Source organism: Pseudorca crassidens, chromosome 12, assembly GCF_039906515.1.
Source record: "Pseudorca crassidens isolate mPseCra1 chromosome 12, mPseCra1.hap1, whole genome shotgun sequence".
NCBI lineage: Eukaryota > Metazoa > Chordata > Mammalia > Artiodactyla > Delphinidae > Pseudorca > Pseudorca crassidens.
The window spans coordinates 79898013-79924816 of NC_090307.1; the positions used below are offsets into that span (position 1 = coordinate 79898013).

The following is a 26804-nucleotide window of genomic DNA, read 5'->3' on the forward strand; positions in this document are numbered from 1 at the left end:
ATGGATTTGGAGGGTATTACACTTAGTGCAGTAAGTCAGACAGAGGAAGACAAATACTTTGATGTTGTATGATATCACTTATACGTGGAACCTAAAAATAAAACTAGTGAATATAACAAAAAAGAAACAGACTGATGTTTTAATAGTAACAGTAAAACATTTTGAAAGTGTTTATAATTCATTTGAGATTATGCAGTCAACAAGGGCATTCATTCTCTTCCTAAATGCCAACACTATGTGGATACGATTCACGTCAGCAAGAAGGAAAACTTTATCTTGTAGAGTTCACCATCAAAATGAGAAAAAAAAGACTGTTAAGATCTGAAAGTACTGGGGCTGGGAAGAGACTGGCAGGAAGTAGTCAAGGGGCTGACGCATGATAAAATGCTAAAACCGTAATTCTAACTCTGGAGAGTGTCTCTTATCAAACCAAGCTTCTCTGACGTTGAGGGGAACCTTGAATGATGAGTCAGATATAAAAGACAAAGACGTGAGAAGTGTTGAAATGGGCAAGAGGGGGAAAGACAGCATATAAAATCCCTATTTAAAAACCTACGAATGGCCCAGGGACTGCAGGAGAGGAAGGGAGCCAGACTAACCAAGTTCATCCGTGATGAGGTGCTTCCCTTGAATGGAGTTCCGGCACTGGTTGCTGGGCCGACTGCTGTTGCCCAAGTTAAACTGCACTTTCCATGGGATGGGCTGATCGTGGTCGTGAACCTGGAGGAGATTCCGATCTCTCACTGCCCTCTCCTCCTACAAAGACACCATAAATGACAAGGTTAAAGTATCACTTCTTGCATTTTCACCAATTTTTTCATAGAAACTACAGTAATAGGAAAGAAACAATATAAAACAGCTTGCACAACAGGAATCTGCACTCCCCTGGTATGAGTAAAGTCTGAGCCAAAGTCATGAAAAAAAATGCAGTGCTTCCCTGGTGGCACAGTGGTTGAGAATCTGCCTGCCAATGCAGGGGACATGAGTTCGAGCCCTGGTCCGGGAAGATCCCATATGCTGCGGAGCAACTAAGCCCATGTGCCACAACTACTGAGCCTGCACTCTAGAGCCTGTGAGCCACAACTACTGAGCCTGCGTGCCACAACTACTGAAGCCCGTGCGCCTAGAGCCCGTGCTCAGCAACAAGAGAAGCCACCGCAATGAGAAGCCCGCGCACCGCAAGGAAGAGTAGCCCCCACTCACCGCAACTAGAGAAAGACTGTGCGCAGCAATGAAGACCCAATGCAGCCAAGAATAAATAAATGTTATTTCTTTTAAAAAATGCAAAATAAACCTGCAGGAAGAAGTAATAAATTAGGGCTATGCTTCAAAACTGGCAGACTTACATAAATGCCCTTGGACTACGTGCATGTTATGAATGTGTACAAAAGCATTAATTTTGTCAAAAAAATTTGGAGGGAAAAAGTTTTGAAATTTTTCTGATGGCAAATCATTTAAAATATTTTTTATATTAAAACAAATACATTGTGGAATAGAATGTAAAATCTGAATACACTTTTAAAATAGAAGAGGAAACTTCAAAGAAACTTTCCAACTGTCATTTCAGACAATACCTGGACAGGTCTGGGCACAAGGTTACTTTCATTTGCAGTAAGGAGTTTAGTGGTAAACTAAGGGGAACGCTGAATTGGGAGGTTGATTTCAGGGGAAGAAGAAGCATGTCAACTGTCAAATTTCTTCTATGAAAAAATACTAAGTATGTGACCCTTAGAACATACCTTTCTTTATAAAAGACACCCATGCCAGCCAGCCCTTTACCGAGACATGCAAAGTGAGGAGTTGCTCTAGAGGCAAGAGTTTAGATCTTTTCTCCTAGCCCCCAAGGCACAGTAGGCTTTCCAAATTGCCTTTGTTATACTCTTAAAGAAACTAAGTAAGGTGCCTGAGTGCCAAAAAAACAAGCCATGCAAGAAAGAGCCATCTTCTCAGAGGATTCTTCAACCTATCTATCACTGGAAAACAAAACAATGATAAGACTCCCTCCAAGAGGATTTTTATACATAATAGTTTAACCATTCTACCATTTTAATAGAGTTCTGTGGCTTTTGCCATTAAGAATGATCTGTCATGTGTCACTGTTTGAGAAAAAGGGACTAACCTTGAAAGTTGATAGCAAAGGTTATACTTTAAGACAATGGGAAAGAGCTATACACTTACTAAGATATCTCTAGGAAAGCTATGTGGGAAGAGCTATTAATATTTAAGACATGCAAATCCACATCTACTTTGGCACAGCAAACACGTTTGAGGCCTAGCCTCTGGAAAGTACAGACGTGTAAGGGTGCACTAGGATGTCTACTACAGCACCGTTTATGTGGTGGAAAAAACCTGGAACCCCAACCACAGAGAAATGAGTGAATAAACACTGGATAGCCATAGCTATTACCTAAAAATTACGTATGACTTATGTGTATTTATCTAGAGCAGGAGTCCTTAAACCTGACTTGCACATCAGATTATTAAGGACTTCAAATTCTGATTCCTGAGCCCAACTCCAGACTGAGTAAAAAGCTCTGTGGATGGGACCTGGGAATCAATATTTTTAAAGCACTCGGATAATTTTATTACAGAGGGCTGCAGATCCCTGGTGGATGTCCATAGTATATTAAGGAAAAAAACAAGTTACAAAATAATGTGCATATTATCACACATTGTATTATGATAACTGTATTAATACATACATATGGGTTTATAAGAGCTGAGATAAATGCATGCAAAGATACTACAAACCATTAACATGGAAAGGACATAGGTGATCATTAACATTTTTCATCATCGTTGGAATAGTTTCATTTTTAATTTAAAATAAAATGATAAAAAATTATTAAAAACATGATGATCATTAACAACAGGAGACACTAAATGAGGAATCTACAGGAACTCTGTACTATCCTTGAAACTTTTCTGTAAATCCATAATTACCCCAAAATTAAAAGTTTATTTAAAAAAAAAATGACTGCCAACATAAAAGACATAAATTGCCCACAATCCCATCACTTGAATAAAGCTGTATCTATTTCTGCATATTAACTTCTAGCCTTTGACCCCAGCATTTATACTACAAATTAGTATGCTTCACATTCAGCTCCTCTTGACACTAATTGGATGGTAAACGGTTCAAGTACCTACATTATCTTGATAATCACATTTTCAAGGCTATATAATAATCCATCACCTTGATGTGCTGTAATTTAGTAAAAACATCCTCTACAGATCAACGTTGAAGCCCACCCCAGGTGTCTGTTATCATAAATAGCACTGCAATAAAAATGTAAACCTTTTGCTTATTCTCTTGAGTAATTTGTGGTAGGAATTATTATTAGTAGAGTCAATGCTAAATAGTGCCAAATATTGATAATTTCCCAAAAGCTATATATGCCATTTGTAACATTACCAGAATTTAAATAACAGTGTGCCACTCCACTATTGAATTTTGTTCCTTAATTTACTAAAGGTAAAACAGTCCTTCAAGGTGGCTTTCATTTCTATTCCGCCCCCTCTCTTTTGTTTCTTTTATAGGAAAGAACTGGCACTAGCAGGAACAGGATGGGTTATATCAATACAAAAACAACATCGGTATTCCTTGGTTGGGGCAAGAAAAGGACTTAAATGCATAAGTCGTGAGAATATGGGAAAAATCACTTAGGTGCACAATGCTTAACCACCTGTAAATTCATGAGTTCTGCTGGGACCGTGTCAATTAACGGCATAATCAAGCTATGTGCAAACTAAAGTGCACTTGAAATGCTACCCTAGATAAATTAACAGCCATAAAGACTTAAGAAGCTGGTCAAAGTACAGTAAACCTGATCTCACAACAAGGTTGAAAGTGCTCTTGACATCACTCTCAAACTTTCCTGTTATTCCTTCTGAAAGAAAATGAAGAGTTCACGGACAAGGGCATCCCAGAAGGATCTCTTTCACATTACTGTGTTCCTGGTAAATAGGATGGCAATTCTCCCAGCACTTGTACTTGTTTTCAAACATGAATATTTAAGACCTTTCCAAAAGAACTGGTAAGAGTTGTACAACCAGAAAAGACCGTACAAGAGATTGTGTAAGACATAATGGCAAATGTAATGAATTAGCACATGGTCGCTTTCCTGAAGGTCCAGTCTTGCAAGGGTGTGGTGAAGGGGCACCGAGGGAATTCCTTCATTGAACAGGTGGCTTTAAACCTTTCTGAAACTACCCTACTAGGCTGTCTCAATTTTGAGCACCACCGTGTGTGTGTGTGTGTGTGTGTGTGTGTGTGTGTGTGTGTGTGTGTGTGTGTGTGTGTGTGTGTGTGTGTGTGTGTGTGTGTGTGTGTTTTAATTCAAGATTCATTCAAAGGTATCAAGTTCTTACAATGTGTTAAAGATACAGAGACAAAGATAGGCAGGTTCTCTATTCTCAAAGAGCCTCCAGGGCCTTCCCTGGTGGTGCAGTGGTTAAGAATCCACCTGCCAATGCAGGAGACACAGGTTCGAGCCCTGGTCCGGGAAGATCCCACATGCTAGTGGAGCAACTAAGCCCATGTGCCACAACTACTGAGCCTGCACTCTAGAGTCCGCAAGCCACAACTACTAAGCCTGCATGCCACAACTACTGAAGTCCATGCGCCTAGAGCCCGTGCTCTGCAGCAAAAGAAGTCACCACACTGAGAAGCCGGCGCACCACAGCAAAGAGTAGCCCCCACTCACGGCAACTAGAGGAAGCCCACACGCAGCAACTAAGATCCAATGCAGCCATAAATAAATAAATAAATTTATTTTTTTTAAAAAAAAGGAGCCTCCAGAATTTTCTTCATAAACTACAAGGCGCTAGAGAAATGTTTTTATTACTAATGTATATTACTTAACCTGTGATTTAAAAAGGGGTATTTTAATAACTGTCCTGTCTCTTTTTCGGGGGTTATCATTAGGGTCAAATGAGATGTGTCCCATGTAAGCAGTAAAGCACTTAAACATAAGGCACTGTCATTAAAAGAATCGCTTATGATTCTCAAAAGTAAAAGAAAAAAGGGGATAAAGGCCAGAGGGAATCCCAATGTCTAATATTTGGGGAATAGCTAATAAATATAGCCTGATCATGGAAATTTTTAGTTATAAAAACTTACACCTCGAAAGAGCTTTTAAAGATGGGGAAAATGCATATATGTTAAGTGAAGAAACAGTAGGCCCTAATTATATTTTTAAAATATGAAGAAAGAAAATATGCCCAAATATCATCAGTAAATCTCTCTGTTTGGTGAGATTAAAGATAATTGCTTTCCTCCTCTACCCTGTGCAGCACTTTACAGACTCTGAAAGGTATATGTACCTTGTTGATACGGTGAAAAACAGAGCAGAAAAACAGATTAGCAACTCTCTCTTATGATTTATTATACTTTATATAGTGTCTAACTTGAAACCAATTTACATACTTAATTACGTTAAAGCTAAAGATGTTTATATATTTTCAAGGAGTCATGCAAATAGCCCTGACACTTTCTGGAACTGCACCACTTGAACAACTATGAGAACAGTTATTTACATGAGAGGACCTCTAAGGACCCTTCTGACTCCAAGACGGATTTCTCTATTCTCAGCTCAAATGCCCCACAGAGTTAGGCCCACCTTGCCGCTCTATCACAGTACCTTGTTTTGTATTCTTTGTATCACAAATTATTATCTGAAATAATTCTGCTCATTTGCCATTTCTACCCCTCACCCCCTACAGAATATAGGCTCTGGGAGAGTAAGACTGTATCTGCTTTGCCTCCCACTGTATCTCCATCATCTAGCAGACAGTGCCTGGTGCAGCTGGTGTTCACTAAACATTTGTTAAATCAATGTGCCCAAGTCACCTAGCACTCAGTCTCACCCCCAATGGCATCCCCACCAAGGTCACTAATTTCTCCTGTGCTCCCATCCCTACAATTTAAGCTATCCCCCAAAGCATTAATTAACATGAAAATCAAAACAGGAATTCAAAGCTGTAGAGAATAATCAACTATTCTCTAGGCAAAAAGTGGCCACATCTGCTCCATGAGTTCACAGTCTCACTGAAGCAGAGCTAAGGATCATATGAAAAACTCCAAAGCTTTCGAGTTTTTCACAGCCTCTTCTCAATTAATTCTAACCACACCCACCCCGTCTTCCCGTCCAATAGACAGACAGCTGTGCTACAGCACAGCTCCTTACAGATGGAACCTGAGGCTAGGCAAAATGGAGCAGACTCCCTCAAGCCACAGCTCAGGAGTGCTGGAAGACCGCAACTGCAGCAGAGAATAGAGCAGAGTTGCAGCAAACTCACAGGCACGCAGGAGGGGCATCAGTCAGAATAGGCTCCAAGGATCCTTTCCAGTTTTAAAAATTATTGAGGACTTCAGTATGTGAGTTAATGAGGGTTATGGCTAATGATATTTATCATACTGGAAATTAAAACCAATTCTTAAAACATTTAAATAAGTTATTTATTCGTTTAAAAATAACAATAATGAGGTCTCCCTGGTGGCCCAGTGGTTGAGAGTCCGCCTGCCGATGAAGGGGACACGGGTTCCTGCCCCGGCCCGGGAAGATCCCACATGCCGCGGAGCGGCTGGGCCCGTGAGCCATGGCCGCTGAGCCTGCGCGTCCAGAGCCTGTGCTCCGCAACGGGAGAGGCCACAACAGTGAGAGGCCCGCATACCGCAAAAAATAATAATAATAAATAACAATAATGAGCCCATTACATGTCAACAGTTTTTCATGTGTGTGGGGGGAAAAATGTTTTTCAAAACAAAAAAATATACTTGGTGAGATGAGAAAATATCTTTACATTTCTGCAAATGTTTTTAATGTCTGGCTTGACGGAAAACAGCTGGATTCTCACAACTGCCTCTAAATCCAATTTATTGCAATACATTGTTCAGGTTGAAGCTTATGAAGAAAATCTACCTCACACAAATGTGCAGTTGGAAATAGGAGTATTTTCGTGGCTCTTCCAGATAATTATGGATAATCTTCTTTGATACTACTTCAAAACTTGACAAGTATAGTTTCTTAAAAGTTCACTGCAAATGGTGCAGCCACTTTGGAAAACAACCTGGCAGTTCTTCAAAAAGTTAAACACAGTTACCAAGTGACCCATCAATTCCACTCCTAGGACCATACTCAAGAGAACTGAAAACATATTTCCAAACAAAACCTTGTACACCAATGTCCATGGCAGCCCTAGTCATAATAGCCAAAAGGCAGATACAAGCCAAGTCTCCATCAAATGATGATGGCTAAACAAAATGTGTTAGATGCCTACAACGGCACGTTACTCAGACATAAAAATGAAGTACTAATACATGCTACAACATGGATGAGACTTGAAGACTGGCTTTTAACTGAAAGAAGACAGACAAAGAAGACCACATAGTGTATGTTTCCATTTATATGAAATGTCCAGAATACGTAAATCCATGGAGACAGAAAGTTGACTAGTGGTTGCCAGGGGCTTGATGGGCAGGGATAGAGAGGTTATAGCTAACGCGTTTCTTAGGCAGTGGGGGAATCAGATCCAGAAAAATCTGCAAAACAAAACTGTTGCTGAAAGTTTCAGGGGATTCACGATCACCCCCCACACACACACATACACACACCCCTAGGACTGTAGTCACAGATCACAAGTTTAAAAAAAAAAAAAGACACACAGGGAAAAATAAAATAAGAACAAGGTACACCAGAGTACTTAAAAGGCATTTGTAGGAGGAATTCCCTGGTGGTCCAGTGGTTAGGACTCTGCACTTTCACTGCTGAGGGTCCGGGTTCAATCCCTGGTCAGGGAACTAAGACCCCACAAGCCCCGCGGTGCAGCCAAAAAAAAAAAGTGGTTGTAGGGAAAGTCACAGTGTAGACAGCATCTGAGTCAGGCAGGAAAAATTAGTAGGACTGTGCCAAGCTGGGAAGAAAGGAAAAGTCACCCCAATTAAAAAGATGTGATTGTTTGTTCAACCAGTATTTGAATACCCATGAAGTGCCTGGCAGTATTCTAGGGACTGAGATTCTACGAACAACACAGACAAGGTCCCTGGTCTCCAAAAAATTACGTTCTAGAAGGGAGAGTGAGGGGAGACAGATAAACAAGTAAATGATCTAGAAATGCTCAGTAAGTGATGCTTACCGCAGAGAAAATAAAGCAGGACTATGGGCAAGGAACTGAAATCACTGAGATTGTGTCACCTGCTGTGACCTGGAGCAGTAATAGTTAGCCTCACCTGAACTGACAAAAAAAAAAAAAAACACTCACAATGCAGAGATCCTGGAACGGGCGTCTGGAGTTTTAGCTGAGTGCAACAGGAACCCAAAGAAGAACTATACACAAGGGAGTGCTGGGATTTTTTTTTTTTCTTTTCAGATTATCACTCCTCCTGCTGGTTAGAGAATAGACTGCAGAATAAGAAAGGAAGCAGGGCTTCCCTGGTGGCGCAGTGGTTGAGAGTCCGCCTGACGATGCAGGGGACGCGGGTTCATGCCCCGGTCCGGGAAGATCCCACATGCCGCGGAGCGGCTGGGCCCGTGAGCCATGGCCGCTGAGCCTGCACGTCCGGAGCCTGTGCTCCGCAGCGGGAGAGGCCACAACGGGGAGAGGCCCGCGTACCGGGAAAAAAAAAAAAAAAAAAAAAAGCAAGGAAGCAGAGACCTGTTGGTGGGCTACTACAGCAGTCCAGACAGGGAAAAGCAGAAGGTATCTGTGGCTGGGGAATGGTAGTGCCACTCAGTGAGGCTGGGAAGACTGGAGAGGAAGTGGTGGTGGAGAATCAGGAGTTCTGTTTTGGCCAAGTATGAGGAGCCGACAACGCACGCAAAAAGGGACGTCAAGCAAGCAACGGGATATGAACCTTGGGGTTTCTGGATAGGTCAAGGCTGGAGTTAGAAACAGCAACAGCATACAGCTGGTATTTAAACCAATGGTGCTAGAGATGAGCTGGGTCAGCTGGGAGGAAGGTAGAGGGCTGAGTCCGGGGTCACTACAGCACCACCTGACAGGGAAGGAACAACACGTGGCCATGAGCAGGTGTCTGCGAAGTTGTGAAAACACAAGTGCAAGCACTTAGTCTGCATGAATGTCACCGACGCATCCCAGTCACCAGAAGAGGCTTACAACACTCAGCCTCTCTGTTAGCCTGAGGTGAGAGGTGGGCTACGGTCCCTTAACTTTCCGTTTTACAATCTCCTAAAACTAAGGTGACCATATCACTTAGTATTTCTTTTCTATTCATTGACAAATTTTATACGAATATGACCCTTGAGAATGAAAAGGGGAGCTTTTCTAACTGCATCAGCGCAAGAGCATAAACCAGGGTTGTCCCGGGTACACCCTGGCATATGCTCACCCTTTCTAAAAACCTAAACGCCTGAACTGGACTTCTAAACGAAGGGACAATGCTCTGGGTAACATTTCCCACCAAAGCATCCTGCCTTTTCTCCCACAAATTCGCACAGAGAAGAAAAACTAAGCGGATGGGGAGGGGAAAGGAAAATTCCACCCAACCAAGTTATGCACAGAAAGAGCACCTCGTGGGTCCTGAGGCGTCTCCCTGCCGGACAACCGAGCCCCTAAATTAAATGAAAACCAGGCACACCAGCGCTGGCTTCGTAGCTCAGCTGGGCATCTTACTGGCCCAGGCATCTCCACCTTTTCCAGTCTCGAGTTACCTGCTGGAACCCGGGGACACCGCCCCCCAGAACGGCCGTGAGGAGAAGGGAGAAATGCTCGCCCCCGCTCAGCACTCGGCCTGGCAGGTAGGAGGCAAGGAGATGGCCCTCAGGGTGATAACAAGCACAGCGTAAGGGCCCACAGCACCGGGTTCCAGTCCCAGCTCTGCCCCTGGCCTACCAACGAAATGGGCGGGTCCCTTCGCCCGTCCTCAGCCCCGGGACACGAACGCCCACCTCTCCGGAGGCGGCCCGGCGCACCGGACACTCGGGCAGCGCGGCTGCAGAGGCAGCTTCCCTCACCCGGGGAGGGAGGGCGGCCACTGACCTGCTTGAAGGTGCTGGTAAGGAAGTAGACGAGCGAGAGCCCGAAGACCAGGGCGAGCACCCACCTCTTCCGCAGGAGCCGCCGCCACACCATGGCCGCCAGGTTCACCATCCCGGCGCGGAGCGGGACAGGCCCGGGGCCCGGGCGGCATGGCCCCTACGCGGCCGGCAGCCCCATGGCTCTCGGCGGGCGCCGGCCCCGCGGCCCTCAGCCCAGCCAGCTCCCGTCAGCCACCCCGCGCCTCCTCACGTGACCTCGCCCCACACACCGCCTGCACACCTCGCGCGTCACCCGCCGGCCTCGCTCGGCCTCCTCCTCATTGGTCCCTGCATAGCGGCGGCTTCCTATTGGCTGAATTCCGGGAAGGGGGCGGGCAATCGTGTGCGTGCGGCCGGTGGAGTTGTTGCCCGGGTCTCAGCGCTGGGCGCCGCAACCTGAGAAAGAACCTGGGGAGAGGCCGGAAGCACTCGGAAGTCAGGTGCTAACCGGTCCGAGCGAGTGATTGGCTTGGAAGCACGAGAATGATGCCGCTGAGATTGCCGAATCGTCTGGGCAGGTAAAAAGATAACGTTATTTTTTTTCCCCCCGGTATGGTCAGCGTAATCTCCTGCCCTTTCAGTCCTGGGGCGTTTCGCGGTAAACTTTGGTTGCAGGAATGAAAAACGCTTGCAGCATTGTATACGGAGCGCACCTGCCTGCTTCCAGTGCAAGTGATGCAGGAGATGCTCTCTTGCGTGCATTTCGGTGCAGTCATATAACAGCTCGGGGGTGCAACTTAAAACCTCTCATACATTGAAAACTCTGGTGAAATCCTCCTTAGGGATGGAGAGCGATGTATGGAGCAGAGGGTAAAAAGGCATTTCATTCAGTCATTCAGATGCATCCCACGTGCAAACGTTTTATTACAGAATTCGATATTGGAATAATTATGTACGGCCTACTGCCAACACAGGACCTGAAGCCCCTTCGAAAGCAAGCATCTGAAAGTGAAATCTTGGGTATTTTATTTAGGGGGCTGTGTCAAATTTATGGATGGAAACTTGAGATTCTGTATTTTATTTTCCCCGAGGATTTGCAGGCGATGAGGAATCATTGCGGGGAGAGGGGGCATTAAGGCGAGATTGCAGGTTCTTGAAACAGATTTAGGGGATGAGCTTTCCTTCATATATGAAGATGGTGCTACTGACCCATCTTTTGGCTGATTTTCCAAATGAGAAAGGAGGCTTAGCTGGGGGGTTGTCTCGCTAATCAGTGGCCCTGGTAACACCAGTGCTGTCCCCTGAAGAAGGCTGGTCAGGATCAGGAAGTCACTCAACAACTCGTATGTCACCCTGAACTAAGAGCGCCATCTTTGGTCCTGGTACAAAAACAAATATTCAAGGAAGCTAAACCAACTCATGAAAAGTCTCTGGCCTTTATTTCTTCTCTAGAGTGAGAGGTCAGGGAGGGAACAAGGGACGTAGAAAAAGGTAAGTGAGAGACCCATTGATGTTTTCCTCATTGAGTAAATACTTGTTGAGTGCTACTCTCTTCCAGGCAGTGTTCTAGATGTGGAAGCAGAAGGGCAAACCAGGCAGGCCGATCGTGTCTTTTGTGGCATTCGTATTCTAATGGAGGACAGGCCATAAATGAATATGCAAACATGTAAATAAATGATAAATGCTATGAAGAAGGTAAAACGGGGAAATGTATGTTGGGTCACGAGGGTGAGAGGAGAAGGCCTCTGGAAGGAGGTGACATTTGTCCTGAGGGAGCTAGCCAGAAGGAAAAGCATTCTAGGGAGAGGGAACAGCAAGTATAAAGGCCCGGAGGCAGGGACAAGCTGGCACGTTTGAAAAACAAAAAGGCCAGTGTGGTTGGAGGAGAGTGGAGGCAAATGAGGTTGGGAACAGGTGAGGCCTGCAGGCCAGGAACAGAGCTTGAATTTTATTCTGATTGCAGTGGGTAGCCTGCGGAGGGCCTTAAACATATTTTCTGTATTCCCCAATCACGACTCAGAGTTTGACAATAGGACAAGATATTAATACATTCAGATCATAACGGTCCTCAGGAGTCCCAACAAGGTATCAATGGAAGGCTAACAAGGGACAAGGAGGCAACAGAACCATCTGCTTATAACTACCCATGAAGCCCCAAGACTTATTCTCAGGTTCAAGGCATCCCATGGACTATTCACTTAAGTGTTCTATTCCATCCAGGGTTTGGAGCCTCTGATAAGCTCCTGTGACCCGTGCATGCCTTTGGAGAGGAAGAAGAGGGAGAGGCCTGCTTTCTCTGGAATCCAGTGGTCACATCCCCACCTGAATGCCCACCTCAGGTGTCGTCAACATGGAGTTCTGAAGTCCCTGTGGTTCCTCACAGTGAACCAGGTGACGTGTCTCCATGAGAATTCAGATCTTCATTACCACTGTATTAAATGTGAGGGCTGGAAGGAAGCTTTGGGTTCGGACACTTCACCCCTCTCCCATTTAACCTATGGGGAGTCTGAGGCCACAGAGAGGTTACCAATTTGTTCAGGGTCACACAGCAAATTAGGGGTGGCATCAGTCCAGGATCCATGTTTCCTAACTGTCTGCTGCTCACTTGACCTCCTCCAGCACCTCTTTGCTTTACAGTTCACTTCTTTCTCCTCTGACATGAGAACTTCCTCCACCTCCGGTCTCATCCTTCTCATCCATGAAATGGGCTGATGACACTCTCTTCATGGGACAGGGTGTTGATTTGAGGGTTGAATGGCATAACAGACTGAAACACAGTTTGCAAAATGTCAGAGAGCTCTAGGGAAGTAAGATACAAGTAGTACTTGTTTATGGTTACCATGGTGATCTGACAGGCACTGAGAATATTGGGAGACTCTGGCTCATGCATGTGTTGACTTTTAGGTCTTAAGGAAAATGCAGAGACGCCACAGCAGCAACACGGATAACGTTCCACCTGAAAGGTAGGCATCCCCTCATTCCATCTGAGGCTCTGAGCTTCAGGTGGTCAAGGGCAACCCAAAACTGGATGGAGTAATACCTGCCCCTCAGGGCTACTCGTTAGAAGAGCAGAGGAGATCTGATTGGACACTGCTTTGCATGGCAATAGCCTCATATCCTCAACACGTGACAGCTTGCTGTTGCTCTTATGGTAATTCTCAAAGCCTGTGCAAACAGTGATCCACTTGACTCATTGTATCAATGATTGTACCCAGGGGATTTTAATTTATAGAGGTGTCTGAGTTGCAACATGGAGAGGCGGATGACATTGAAAGATTTTTATTACTTGCAGTTTCCAAGATAAGGGGGCATGTCACCCTACGCAGGGCCACATGGGGAAGCACCGGGGTCAGCCAGGAGGCAGAAAGGAGCAAGGGAAAGCATAGGTCACAGCTTTTATTGTGTTTTCCACACAGAGTAAGGCAGGGGAGGGGAAACAACTTAGGATTGACTAGTTTGAATAATGTTGGTGGACTCTAGGCTGTAGGAGTGGTCTCTAGTTGTCTGTACCTGGCCCTGAGTGATTTGGGGCAGAGGAAATATTGGCTGAGAATGGGAATTAGATAAAGGAGGTGGTTAGGGATGTGAGCTCTGGAGGTGGTTAGGGATGTGAGTTTACAGGGGAGTTGTAAACAATTTTGGCCATTAGTTTGACCCTGTAATGTGCAGATGCCAAATAGACAAGTACAGAATCTAAGAAAATGCAGTTAAAACACTAATAAGCTAGAACTTCCATCTACTTAAGCCAAAGAGGGTACAGACCATGGGGACCTGTTCTCAGGTTGTGACAGTCTCCCAGCCACAACCCCCTCACCATGCTGGACCGTACATCCAAGGAACAGGCAGCCAAGCTTTTCCTCCCTTGCAGCCCATTTCAAGTCCCCTGCAATTCTTGAGATTGGCCACACTATCACAAAGTACCCACCAGTCCAGTATTGAGTTTTCCATCAAGCCTGCCTGTTCTGCAGGGAAGGGCACTGGCCTTAAGTGAGACAACCCTTGGCCAAAATCCCAGCTCAGCCACTTCCCCCTTTGCTGCCTTTGGCAAGCACCTTCACCTCTAGGCCTCAGTTTCCCCATCTATAAATGGCAGATAGCAAAACTCAGGTTTGCTTATGAATGAGTGAAGATACACAAACACGGAACCCAGCTTTTAATAAGCATGGCTGTTGGAGCTTTTCCAGCCTCTGAAGACAGAATTACTCTTTGCTCTCAAATGAACGGCGAGGGCTTTGAGGACAGAGACCATGCTGGAGAAATAATGGCCACTGTGTATTGTGTGCTTATTTGTGTCACCCTCACATTAGCCTGTGGAAGTGAGGACTGTTTTTATCACCATTTTATCGATGAGGAAACTGGGGCTCAGAGAGGGTAAGTTACCTGAAGTCACAAAGCCAGGAAGTGGCAGGACTGAGATTCAGGCCCTGGTCCATTTGACCCCTGCAAAGTCTGTGCTTTGAGATACCACATTTCATCTGCCTCCTATCTGGGTGGATTCACTCTTCTCCCGGGCTACCTCACGTTCTAGCCTTTAAGTGGTTAAGTTGGAAGCTCAGCCTCTGCCCCTCAAGGAATATTCTTTCCCGTTTAGGCCTAGAGAAGGGAGCCCAGCTATATAAAGGTCTTTGGTGGGTTGAGTCTTCCCTGGTTGTTGTACTGGAGGCCCCCTGAGCCCAGTGGACTCAGAGTGCTGGCAAGCTCAAGGCAGACAGGAGGCTTTCCAGGTCCCTGTGGGACGGTGGGGGAGAGAGGGCGGCCACTGTGGGCACCTGCCAGGACTCCTGCTTTCTGAGCTCAGCTTCTTGAAGTGCAGAAAAAGCTCAAGTCCCCTTGACGATCATAGCCATGGTGTTAGTTGTTGTTGTCATTATTAATACTATTTTTGTTATTATCCCAAACCCAAGAGAATAGGACCACTCATTTCCTGGGCTTTTGGAGCCAGGAGGGATGGGCCATGGGAGGTAGGGGGGTGGGTAACCATCTTCAAGTTCCCTCCCTTGCTGGGGTGTAAACCTGGTGGTTTATGATAACTTACCCCCACCTCAAGTTTGTAAGGCCAGCGAAGCCAACCCCAAGATTTCTCCAGACCGGCATCTCCCCTGCTGGGTTTCACAGGTATTCTACAAGATTGAATAGGTTTTCCATGGTCACATAAGTTTGGGAAACACTAGGTTTAACAAAGTTAATTTTTTCAGTTGCAGGCCTTCTCAGAGCCTTTAGTATGCTTATTCATTCACTCTTTCAAATAATATTGAGCATGTTCTATGCACGAGGTACATTGTTCTGGGTAGTGGTAATCCAGTGGGGAGCAAACAGTCATGGTCTTTGACCTTACAGAGCAGGGCCCAGTCTCAAGTGCCATTCTCAGTGCTGACTGCATGTTAGAATCACCCGGAAGGCTCTGAAGAAATAGCGGTGCTGAGGCCCAACCCCAAAGATTTTGATTCAGTTGGTCAACATTGGGTCCAGGGCACCTGTATTTTTCAAAAGCTCCCTCGAGTTATTATAATGTACACCCAGGGTTGAGAGTCACAGGTAAGGAGTAAAACAATAAATATGATCAGTCCTGTGCAGGGGAGGGTAGAGTGCAGTGAGGACAAAGAGCAAGGAGCCTGTCGTTGTCCAGGAGGTAGGGAAGGCTCCACCAAGCAAGAGAGATTTTTAGCCAGAATCTGAGGGATGAGCGTAAGTTACCTAGGTGGGACAGGGTGGGGCAGGGGGACAGCCCATGAAGGGGGTGGCCTGGGCAAGGGCCCTGGAAGCCCTTGGGCAGTAAGAAAAGGGCACATGGTGAGATTGGAGTTCAGGGCAAGATAATCCAAGATATCTGGCAAGTTCATCTCTCTAAGCCTCAGTTTCTTTATCTGTAAAATGGAAATGATATTAGTCCCTATCTTTAGGGTTTATCTGAGACTGCAGGAAGGAGTTTAGAATGGGAAGCCCTTTTAGTGGGTTAGTGAAATAATCAAATACATGTTTTTTTTGGTTTTTTTTTTTAATGCACCCTTGTCTGAGTGGAGAATAGATTACGTAAGATCAAGTGTGAAAGCAGTGTAAAACCTCCCCTGCAGCCTCCCTCTGGGGCCATTTTGTGCCTGGATGGTAACTAGCATACTTTTTTTATTATTATTATTATTAATTTATTTATTTATGGCTGCGTTGCATCTTCGTTGCGTCTTCGTTGCTGCGTGCAGGGTTTCCTTAGGTGTGGAGAGCAGGGGCTACCGTTCGTTGCGGTGCGGGGGCTACTCTTTGTTGTGGTGTGCGGGCTTCTCATTGCGGTGGCTTCTCTTGTTGCGGAGCACGGGCTCTAGGCGCACAGGCTTCAGTAGTTGTGGCACGCAGGCTTCAGTAGTTGTGGCTCGCGGGCTCTAGAGCGCAGGCTCAGTAGTTGTGGCACGTGGGCTTAGTTGCTCTGCGGCATGTGGGATCTTCCCGGACCAGGGCTCAAACCCGTGTCCCCTGCATTGGCAGGCGGATTCTAAACCACTGCGCCCCCAGAGAAGCCCGATAACTAGCATACTTTTATTAAGCACCTGGGTTGTATGCCCTGGGTTATGGGGTCCACAGGATGAGTGGAACTCAGCACTCACTTTCAGTAAACTCAGGATGTATTTAGAGTACCATAGGGGTCTGTGGAGGTTCCTTGGGAACCCTACTCTGGGGTGAGATAAGGAGGGGAGGGTGGCTCTTTGCCCCTCCCACTGACACAGCACATTGAGCTAATCAGCTCCACCTGTTGTGTAGACTGATTGCATTCGAAAAGGACAAGCCCAAGAGGAGACACATGACATCCAGAACTCCGGGGCATGGTGTTCATGGGAAAGTGCACCCAGTTTGGGGCTCACCATTCTCGGAAGGGTAACTCTAGGCTCTCTGCTCCTCCAGCAATGGCTCTGAGAGAGCATCAGCATCCTTTACCTGATTCCAGTACAACAGGCCTGTGCTTGGAACTAGAAATGGCAGTTAGCCCTGGAGGTTTTCCATAGGGATTAGAGATAATAGTTCCCACTTACTAAGTGCGAGGTACACTGAAAGGGGTATTCTAAATTTGATCCCCAGGAATTCTATGCATGAATGGTGTTTATACCCATTTTCCAGGTGAGAAAACTGAGTGTAGGATTGTTAAGACCCCTGGGAAGGGTGGAGCTAGGGTTCACATGTGGGCTTCTCCAATTAAATCTTCTTCCCATTACTTTCTGCTGCCCTCCAAATACCAGTTGTGACCAAGGTGGATCCTCTTGGGAACTGGGAATCATTGAACTTGGAGATTACAGAACCAGGGGTACCTGAGTTTCTGAGGTTATTCTAGAATCAGAGGACTCTGCGCTCCCTTTTCAGTAAAGTGTAGTGGTTCAGAAAGCAGGCTCCAGAGGTAGCCTTGCTGGGTTTGACTCTTCCCTGTTCCATACCTTACCAGCTGTGTGATCCTGGACAAGTTAGTTTGTTCTGTGCCTCAGTTTCTTGATCTGTAAGTTGGTATTTTTAGTACCTAGTTCACAGGGTTGATAGGAAGATTTAATGAGTTAATTGATGGAAAGCACTTAGAAAAGTATCTGACACATAGTAAAATTTCAGTAAAGATTATGACCCTGTTGCTATTATTACTTATATTAGTTTGCTAGGGCTGCAGGGTGACAAGGTGTCACAGTCTAGGTGGCTTAAACTACAGAAATTTATTTTCTACAGTTCGGGAGGCTGGAGGTCCAAGATCAAGGCATCGGCAGGGTTGGTTTCTTCTGAGGCCTCTCTTCTTGGCTCACAGATGGGCCCCTTCTCTCTGTGTCTTCACGTCGTCTTCCCTCCCGCATGTCTGTGTCCAAATTTCCTCCTCTTATAAGGACACCAGTCATATTGGATTAAGGCTGGCCCTAATGATCTCATTTTCACTTACCTCTGCAAAAGCACTGTCTTCAAAAACTGTCACAGGCTGAGGTACTGGGGGTTAGGGTCTCAACATATGATTTTCCTGGGGCACGGGCCCCAATTCGGCCCCTAACATCACTGATAGGGTCCATTGCCCCCCATCCTCCACTGCCTGACTTGGTGGCGGCTTTCTCCTCCCTTCTGGCCCAGAAATCGCAGTCAAGCGCTCAGCTCTGAGGCGAGTGTGGACGAAGGCGGAGTCTTTGAGAGTCTGAAGGCAGAAGCGGCCTCCCCGCCAGCGCTCTTCTCCGGCTTATCGGGCCTCCCGACAGGCAGCCTCCCCGCCACCCCTTTCCCGTCCAGCCTGGTGCTGGGGGCCGCGGCGGGCGGCGGGGACGTGTTCCTCCAGATGCCCACATCCAGGGAGGAAGGTGGGGGCCGCGGTGAGGGGGGCGCCTACCACCACCGCCAGCCCCACCACCACTTCCACCACGGCGGCCACCGCGGGGGCTCCCTGCTGCAGCACGTGGGCGGGGACCACCGCGCGCACTCCGACGAGGCCGGCGACGAGCAGCCGGGGACGCCCGCCCCAGCCCTGTCCGAGCTGAAGGCCGTGATCTGCTGGCTCCAGAAAGGGCTGCCCTTCATCCTCATCCTGCTGGCCAAAGTGTGCTTCCAACATAAGCTTGGTGAGTGTGGAGGGATGCAAGGCGCAAAGACTGCCGCCTCACCCGTTGGGTAGGGGGATGGCGTCTCCATCCCAAGTGCCAAGGGAAGGCAGTAGAGGTCCTTATGGTGCAAAGTCCTTAAGAGTCCAGGATTCTGAGTCAGACCTGGGTTCAAATCCTGGCCGACTAGCTGTGTGACTTGGGGCAAGCCACTCATATTCTTTGAGTCTCAGATTCGTCATCTCTCCAGCGGGGTTGTGGTAGAAACTCCCACAGCTGGGAGTTGGGTGATGTGAAGGAATAGAGTGTACTACCCAGGAGTTCAGACTGCTTGGGTCTGAACCTGAGCTCTGCCCCCTTCCTAGCTGTGTGACGCTGGGTACATTATTTAACCTCTCTGTGCCTCAGTCCAATCATCCATAAAATGGGGGTTAAAATAGTATATGTACTGTTACAAATACTATTACATATGTATTATAGCTATACATAGACTCTAATAGCATGTTACAGATGCTATTATAGTATATGAACAGCATCTGCCTTCGTGAGATTGAGTGAGGTTAAATGAATAAACATATGTAAAGCACTTAGGACAGTGCCTGGCAGAGAGTAAGTGCTATGCAAGTGTAGATTATTATTTTTATTATATTCGTTATTAATACATGTAAGATACCTGACATAGAACCCTGCACATAGCAAGTGCTCAGTAAATACTACCTAATATTATTATTAGGAAGTAAGATAATGATTCATAAAGTGCTTAGCCTAGTACCTGACACACACTTAACCGTCAATAACTGTGGCTTCTGGTCCACTGTTGTTATTATCTGTTACGTACTGTTATTAGATCATGATGTTGCTGTGTCCTGGAGAGTTTAGGCTATTGTTTTTATCTTATGGTAGAAATTACGGTACTAATTACTGTCTCATGGCTTATTACATCCCACAAGAAATATCTAGAGGAGTTTAGGCCATCGTTTGTGTCTCATTTGCCCCTTTCTGGTGGGTTCCAGCTGACTCAGATCACTCCTTCCTTTTTGGGGTGCTACCATGTCAGTCCCTCCCTTTTTATTCCTAGAAATGGAAACTGGCGTGTTCTCCCTTACCCTGAATTCCAGCAAACTCACCACTAATTTTTATTCTCAAGTTTGGTCATTTTGTTTCTCAGTTGGCAGGTTTTTTTGTTTGATCAAAGAGAATAGTACAAGAAGAGATTGTGGGGTTACTGGTTTTGATTTTATATGTTTTTAATGAAGAAACACATCTTTTACAAAGAAGATCTGGAAGAATGCCTGGAATACACGCACTATTTAAAAAGTAAAAGTGAACTCCAAGCTTGGGAACTGTGCATGTCATGTGAAAGCAGAATCCTTTCCACAGGGAACAAAAAGTAGGATTCGAAAATCCCTATTTAGGGAGAATTCCAAGATAGTAGCTTGCTAAATTGTGGAATAAAATTCAGTTCTTTTTCCCTACTCTGCAAGGGTCATGTTTTCCTGTCAGCTAGGAATTCTTTCCCCTTTAACATGAAACTTCAATTTCTTATGGTGTTGTGGTCTTTTTCTACATATGTTTTTATTACAAATAACACGCCTCAGATTCTTTTTGGAAGTAGAAATAATAATAGGCACCACTTACTAACTTCTAGAGATTGTACACTGTAAGCAGTATCCCTCCTTGAGTTAAGTACTGTTATTATTCTGTCTGTTTTACAGAGGAGGAAACTGGGGCTCAGAGAGGTGCAGTGATTAGTCCAAGCCGAGATTTGAACACAGGTCTTACCAGACTGCACAGCCCATGCTTCTAACTGGTTCTATAAAATACGCCCACAGTGGCGGGCCTCAATCCCATCCCTAAGTCAGAGGCCTCTTCTCAGAGTGGCTTGGGGTTCCCAGTGATATACATGGCAGCCCAAATGCCCCAGAAATGGGATTTTTCTCTCTCCTCTGTGGTTAGCGTGTCAACCCCGAGGGGACCAGGGATTGTCCGTAGTAAGCCCGGGCCAGGTCTGACGAGTCTAAGTGGGTGGTCTCGGCCCCTCCTCTGTCCTGCAGGCATTGCTGTGTGCATCGGGATGGCCAGCACCTTCGCCTATGCCAACTCCACACTCCGGGAGCAGGTCTCTCTAAAGGTGAGTCACCTGGTAAATTACTCTCCTGGGGCTGCTGTAACCAATGACCACAAACTCGGTGGCTTAAAACAACACAGAGGGATTACTCACAGTTCTGTAGATCAAAGCCTGAAGTGGGTCCCTCTAGCCTAAGATCAGAGTGTCAACAGGACTGTGTTCCTTCTGAAGGGTTCAGAGGACAGTCTCTTTCCTCGCCTTTTCCAGGTTCTAGAAGTCACCCACATTTGTTGGCTCATGGCCCCTTCCTCCTTCTTCGAGCCAGCAACGTTGTATCTCTGTGACCATCCCTCCATAGACGACACATCTCCCTCTGACTCTCCTCTTCTGTCTCCCTCTTCCACTTTTACGGACCCTTGTGATTACATTGGACCCTCCTGGATAATCCAGGAGACTGTCCCTCACACAGGGTCAGTTGATTAGCAAACTTAATTCCACCTGCAACCTTTATTGCCCTTTGCCGTGTAACCTAACATATTCACAGGTTGCAGGGATTAGGACAGGAACACCTTTGGGAGGCCATTCTTCTGCCTCCCACCCTGGGCAGATCCCCGGATGTGCCATCCTTCTCCCTTCCAACAGCAGCCTCTCCCCATGTGCCCCTGGCCCATTCCCCTTATCCTCCCGGCATTCAATCAGTTAGCTCACTTCCAACCCATGCCCATGGTTAAGGCCGCCCCACAGGCACTGCTGGGTGGCTGTACGGCTTCACCACCGTCACCCCGAATGCCCTCTGGTATCTGCCGAGCACTAACCATGTCCAGCACGGTGCTGGACCCATTACACAGCTCCTCTTGCAGTTTCATCCCAGCAACCTGGGAGGGAGGCAAAATCATTCTGAACTCATTTTCCCAGTGAGGAAGTAGTGGCCCAGAATTTCTTGGCTAAGACATAATAAGGCCACACAGCCAGCGTGAAGGGTGGCATCAGGATATGAACCCAGGCATTGAGCCCAGAGCCTGTACTACCCCCCAGATTCAAATTCCAGCTCCTCCACCCTCCTGCAAGCCCTTGGATGGGTTACCTCACTGATCACAACCTCAGGTGCCACCTCTGGAAAAGGAACTGCCACACCAACTTCATACACCCATCGAGAGGATTAAATGAGATGGTGCATGGAAGGTGTTTAGTGCAGTGCCTGGCTCATAGGAACAACTTAATTGAGCTATTTTTAACAAGCCTATTTTCTGCTGCACATGTGATCCTATAATAGCCACCATCCTCTCTGACCTTGCTCTGGGGTCGTCTGCTTTCTCAGAAGCACCTAGGCGTCCATGAGGCACAGATGCCAGCTCAGTCTTTATTTGATACATGAGCACATTGAAGTCTGGAGTTGGGCATGGAGCCAGAGGTTCTTCTTGACCCTTAGTCTCATCTTCTTCATGCAGACCCCTTTCTGCTGCTGTTAGAACAGCAGGTTGCTCAATGTCATAGTGGAGACTTTTGGGGCCGTGGCTCTTTCTCAGATGCAGTAACATCCGCGTGGTGCCTTGACTTGAATTTTAGGGGCAAGGGGATGCCTGTATCCATGGACAGGCTTCTAGGGGTCTTTGAACCCTATGAAGACACAGGTGATGATTTGCCTGTCTGTGTATATTTCAGTGGAAGAGAGTCTGCATGACTCGTAGTAAGTTTAGGGATCTCAACTTACTACTGGAGAAGTACCCCATTTGTCCTTCAGAGTCTGGCTTCTCGGAGCATTGCTAATTCCCTTTCTCTTCCACTTTTGGTTTGGATTTACAGGGGATTAAACCGGAATCTATTATTTATTGGCATAAAAAGGGCTGCCGAGTGGGTTAATCACATTGATAAGAGCAGTTGGTTGGTTGGAGGTGGTTTCTCAGGCCGTTAACCTTGACCCCTCCTGGAATAATGGGTGGATGGAGATGCATTTATTTTGTCTACACTATGGAAACGTGTGTTGTAACAGTGTGTCGAGCGCTGAGCTGTGTCTGGAGACAGTGGAGCATTTACCGAAACCACAGGGAAGGTTACACTGGGAAAGTTATGACCTCATCTTATTCCAGCAATGCAGCCGCCCTGGTCCAGGAAAAGACAAGCTTTTCACCTTGTCAGCAGCACGGGGGTCTGATTATGTATCCCAGGGTACACAGGCAGGAATGCCCTGCTCTACGCCTCATCTAGAAATTTCCTTAGGTTGCTGTCAGGCTGAGAGACTACTGAGAAACAGCCAACTGAGAAGGTTTCCCAGCTTATCTTCCTGGGGACTAATCAGAAACAAGGCTGGAGAAAGAGAAACGGGGCTAGATTGCAAAGGGCTTTGACATCCATGTGTACGAGTTTGAATTTAATCCTATAAATGTGGCCCTGTGTTGAATGGTCAGTCCAGGGCAGTAGCCCAAAGGTCCATGCCGGAAAAAGTTAGAACAGAAGTTTCCAACCTGTCGATCTGAATCTACTGCTGGGTTGTAAAGTCAGAACAAGTCCTACCATTTAGTGAGCCTGAAATGTGAGCCTGTACCAGACTGAATGTTTACATTTATCAAGTTTACTTAATCCTTAACAAAACCTGATTTTAAAAAAAAATTTTACTTATTTATTTTTGGCTGCGTTGGGTCTTCGTTGCTGCACGCGGGCTTTCTCTAGTTGTGGCGAGCGGGGGCTACTCTTCGTTGCGGTGCGCGGGCTTCTCATTGCAGTGGCTTCTTGTTGTGGAGCATGGGCTCTGGCACATGGGCTTCAGTAGTTGTGGCACACAGGCTTAGCTGCTCCACAGCATGTGGGGTCTTCCCGGACCAGGGCTCAAACCCATGTCCCCTGCATTGGCAGGCGGATTCTTAACCACTGCACCACCAGGAAGTCCCTAAACCTCATTTTTTAATGAGGACACTGGAGCTTAAAATATGTGCCCTTGAGCCAGAGTTACTTAGTTTCTCTGTGCCTCAGTTTCTAACAGTATATGTAAACTAACATTTCTTACATGCCAGGTACTGTTCTAAGCAGTTCATGTACATTAATTCTCAGACTCTAGAAGAGAGATACAATGTATACCCATTTTACAGAGAAATGTAAAGAGTTTAAGTAATTGCCCAGGGTTGGACAGCCTCCAGATAATAGACCAAGGATTTGAACCCAGGCCACCCAGCTCCAGAGTCTGATTTGCTAACCATGGTGCCCTCCTGACTCTCTGGATCTCCAAGCAGGTTCACACATTTCTGTTACCTTCTCTGTAACCATCCCTTAGGTTCCAGTGGGATGGAAAGATGCCAATGCCCTTCCTTTCACCATTAGCCCCGCTTCCTCCAAACCTTTGAGAAAGGGAAAATTTGCCCTTTGTTGGGGAACATTCTGGAATATCCTGCCAGGTGCACCTTTGGCGTTTCAGCATCTCCACAGATCTCTTGCTTTGTCTCTAGGAGAAGAGGTCGGTGCTGGTCATTTTGTGGATCTTAGCCTTTCTGGCGGGGAACACCCTGTATGTGCTCTACACGTTCAGTTCGCAGCAGCTGTATAACAGGTGAGCAGGGGAGTCTGACCCCCAGTGAGAAAGTGGGGGGCTTTGTTGGACTCAGGACCCACAGCCCCATCATTTGAGAACAATGCAGTAGCTCTAGGTCATGTTGTAACTTTCACATCCCACCCTGTTGTCATATACACGTGCCTAGAGCATAATTCTTTATAGAAATACAATGCAAGCCACATGTGTAATTTTGCATTTTCTAGTAGCCACATAGTGCGTGGGGGGGGGGAGGACTGGCCAGTAATGGTCTCTGGCACAGGGTTGAAACTCAAGCCAAGTTTTCAGATCATGCCCATCTGTTTTAAAAATGGACTTTGAGGAGTGACCCGTTTCACCACTTTCTGGGGCCACCCGAAGTTGCATGAAAGCAATTTGGGAAGTTAGTTCCAAGGCATCAGCATGCCTCCCGCACACTGCATTAGTTGCCTGGCCCAGAAGGTCAAGGTCCTGGTGGAGGGTAGAGGAGATGGAGTCTCCCAGAACCTTGGAGGAATTTCCAGCTCATGCCATTCTCTGGGCATGATCACATTCACAGGCTCAGACCTCTGTGCCCTCGTCAAACCAGTGCTGAGTCAAACTGGCAGCACACAAAGAGAAAGAGAGTGACCCGGAGAAAAGCAGCAGAGCTGAGCCTCCTTCCTTACTGATGTCAGTGGTCTAGAGTGGGTTTGTAAATGCTACCAATAGCCATTATCTTATTTTGCCCTCCCACTCAGCAGGGTATTGCTGTCCCTGTTTTACAGGTGAGGAAACTTTGGCTTAATGAAACCCTTTCTAATAAGCCTTAGTCCCAGTAGGTAACAGAGGCTTTGAATCATCCCCGGATTTGAAGTCTGATGACCAGTGTCAGAGGTTCTTAGTCTTGCCACGTACCAGCTTTGTGCCCTTCGGCAAACAGTGGAACCTCTTGGAACCTCGCCTAGTTTCTGCATTAGTGAAACCGAGAGCAAGTTAATTTCTGCCTTACCCACCTGAAGGTCATTACCCACCCACAGGCTAATTATCAGAGAGGCCAAATGTTAATAATATGTGAAAAGTACTGGGCAAACTGTGAAACATTTGATATGTCATAATCATATCATAATATTATTCTTTTATGATAAATTACTTTGTCTATTGGGGGTGATGGCTAATGGGGCAGAAAACTGACAATAAAATGTATCCATCCATTAAAGTTCATAGTGTACGTTAGAAATAAGTGGACTTAGTGATCAATCTGCGGAAAAACACTTGGGCATCTTTCTGGCTCCAAAAGCCAAAACAGAAAAAACTCTAAGACAATGAACTAAAACCTACGTGGGTGAATTTAACAGATCGGTGTCTCTGAGATCAAATGGAAAGTGGAGGGCAGATCTTCATTTCTTTTGCGATCAGAGATGCATAATAGAGAAGCAGGGCATGGAAGTCAACCAGCCAGCCTGGGTTGTGCCCAGGGAGGGACAAGAGCAGAGACAAAAAGGGGAGCTCAGGGCTGCCAGCCTTTCCCCATATCGTAACTCGGATGCCACTCAGACTTGCAGACGAGGCATCCCACAGACAGGGCTCAGATGTGGAAGGACACCAAAGGTATCATGAGAGATTGCAAAAATAGATTATTTTCATTGATTTAACCCTACTCTCGCTCTTCAAAATAGAAACTGACTTTTAAAAATAAAAGTACAAAAACAGACCAATTCATTCCTAGGATGCTGTCCTCAGGGGGCCTCAGTTTGCACCGTTTTCCACCAGCCCAGCAGAGTATGTGGGAAGCGTTTAGAAAGCATTCACTCTGGGCTGTGTGCACTGTCCCCTGCTTTTTGGTGGACAGGCAGGACTCGGAGTGGCCTTTGCTTGGAGCCTCTAATCTGGCGGGAGGAAAAGCGAGGGGACCGGCACAGTTTGGGTGCTGGTTCCAATCCTAGCGCCACATTCTAGCTGAGATGCTGTGGGCGGTGACTCCACGTCGGAGCGCTCCAGATTCCCCAGCTCAAGATGCGATAATCATAGTGCCTACCACATAGAGCCTTTGGGAAGATGAAATGACTTGAGACATGCAAAGCATGTAGACTAGGGCCAGCATGCTGTAGAAAGCCAAGATATTATTAATACCATCATCCACAGAGGTGATGGAGAGCAGTGCTACTCAGCATGTGGTCTATGGATCAGTGCCAATTCGAGAATGACTTGTTGTCTGTCCCCAGGGAGGGAAGTACAGAAATTGAGTGTGACTTACCTGGTCACGGATGGGTAAAATGGGTTTACACACTCCGAGTAGTACTGCTGTGGAATAAGGACTGAGAGCAGTAGCTGTAGCCGGGACACCTGGGTTCGAATCCACCACCGTTCCATCATATTTGTAGGACCTTGTGCATGTTCATTTACCTTTCTGTGCCTCTTTTTTCTCATCTGCAAAATGGGTAGATAACAGTGCCTGCCCCATAGAGATGTTGTTATCATTATCACTGCTGCATGACAGAGTCAGTAGTATACCTATTATCTCATTGAATTCCACCAGTAACACTGAGGGAGGGACCGATTCCCATTTTATTGATGAGAACACTGAGACTTACAGAGAGAACATTATCTGCCTAGGGTCCAGTAATGGAGAGGCCTGGATTCAAATTCAAGTCTGTCTGATACTGATGCCCATATGCTTATCATGCAGTGTGACCTTGGGCAACTTAACTTCACATCTCCAAGCTTCA

The 26804-nt window shown here is 46.4% G+C and overlaps 2 protein-coding genes across 39 annotated transcripts in view; one reads left to right on the plus strand and one right to left on the minus strand.

Annotated features, from left to right (window-relative positions):
- Positions 1 to 10250, minus strand: part of SPRING1 (SREBF pathway regulator in golgi 1) — a 337705-nt gene extending 327455 nt beyond the window's left edge. For 11 of the 35 annotated variants that reach the window (XR_010933322.1, XR_010933324.1, XR_010933325.1 and 8 more), the window contains exons 1-2: positions 10000 to 10244; positions 600 to 756 (exon numbers count right to left, since the gene is read on the minus strand). Coding sequence is in view for 30 of the 35 variants with exons in the window: in XM_067700724.1 (XP_067556825.1) it covers positions 600 to 756; positions 10000 to 10110 (268 nt within the window). In the remaining 5 variants the exon portion in view is untranslated. Of the gene's footprint in view, positions 1 to 599; positions 757 to 1203; positions 1305 to 9999 lie in introns of those variants that run through there. The other 24 variants (XR_010933327.1, XM_067700739.1, XM_067700733.1 and 21 more) reach the window with 7 other exon arrangements.
- Positions 10251 to 10364: 114 nt separating this feature from the next.
- Positions 10365 to 26804, plus strand: part of RNFT2 (ring finger protein, transmembrane 2) — a 60506-nt gene continuing 44066 nt past the window's right edge. For 2 of the 4 annotated variants that reach the window (XR_010933319.1, XM_067700708.1), the window contains exons 1-6: positions 10365 to 10555; positions 12198 to 12368; positions 12882 to 12940; positions 18054 to 18532; positions 20566 to 20642; positions 24017 to 24117. Coding sequence is in view for 3 of the 4 variants with exons in the window: in XM_067700708.1 (XP_067556809.1) it covers positions 12234 to 12368; positions 12882 to 12940; positions 18054 to 18532; positions 20566 to 20642; positions 24017 to 24117 (851 nt within the window). In the remaining variant the exon portion in view is untranslated. The remainder of the gene's footprint in view (positions 10556 to 12197; positions 12369 to 12881; positions 12941 to 18053; positions 18533 to 20565; positions 20643 to 24016; positions 24118 to 26804) is intronic. The other 2 variants (XM_067700707.1, XM_067700709.1) reach the window with 2 other exon arrangements.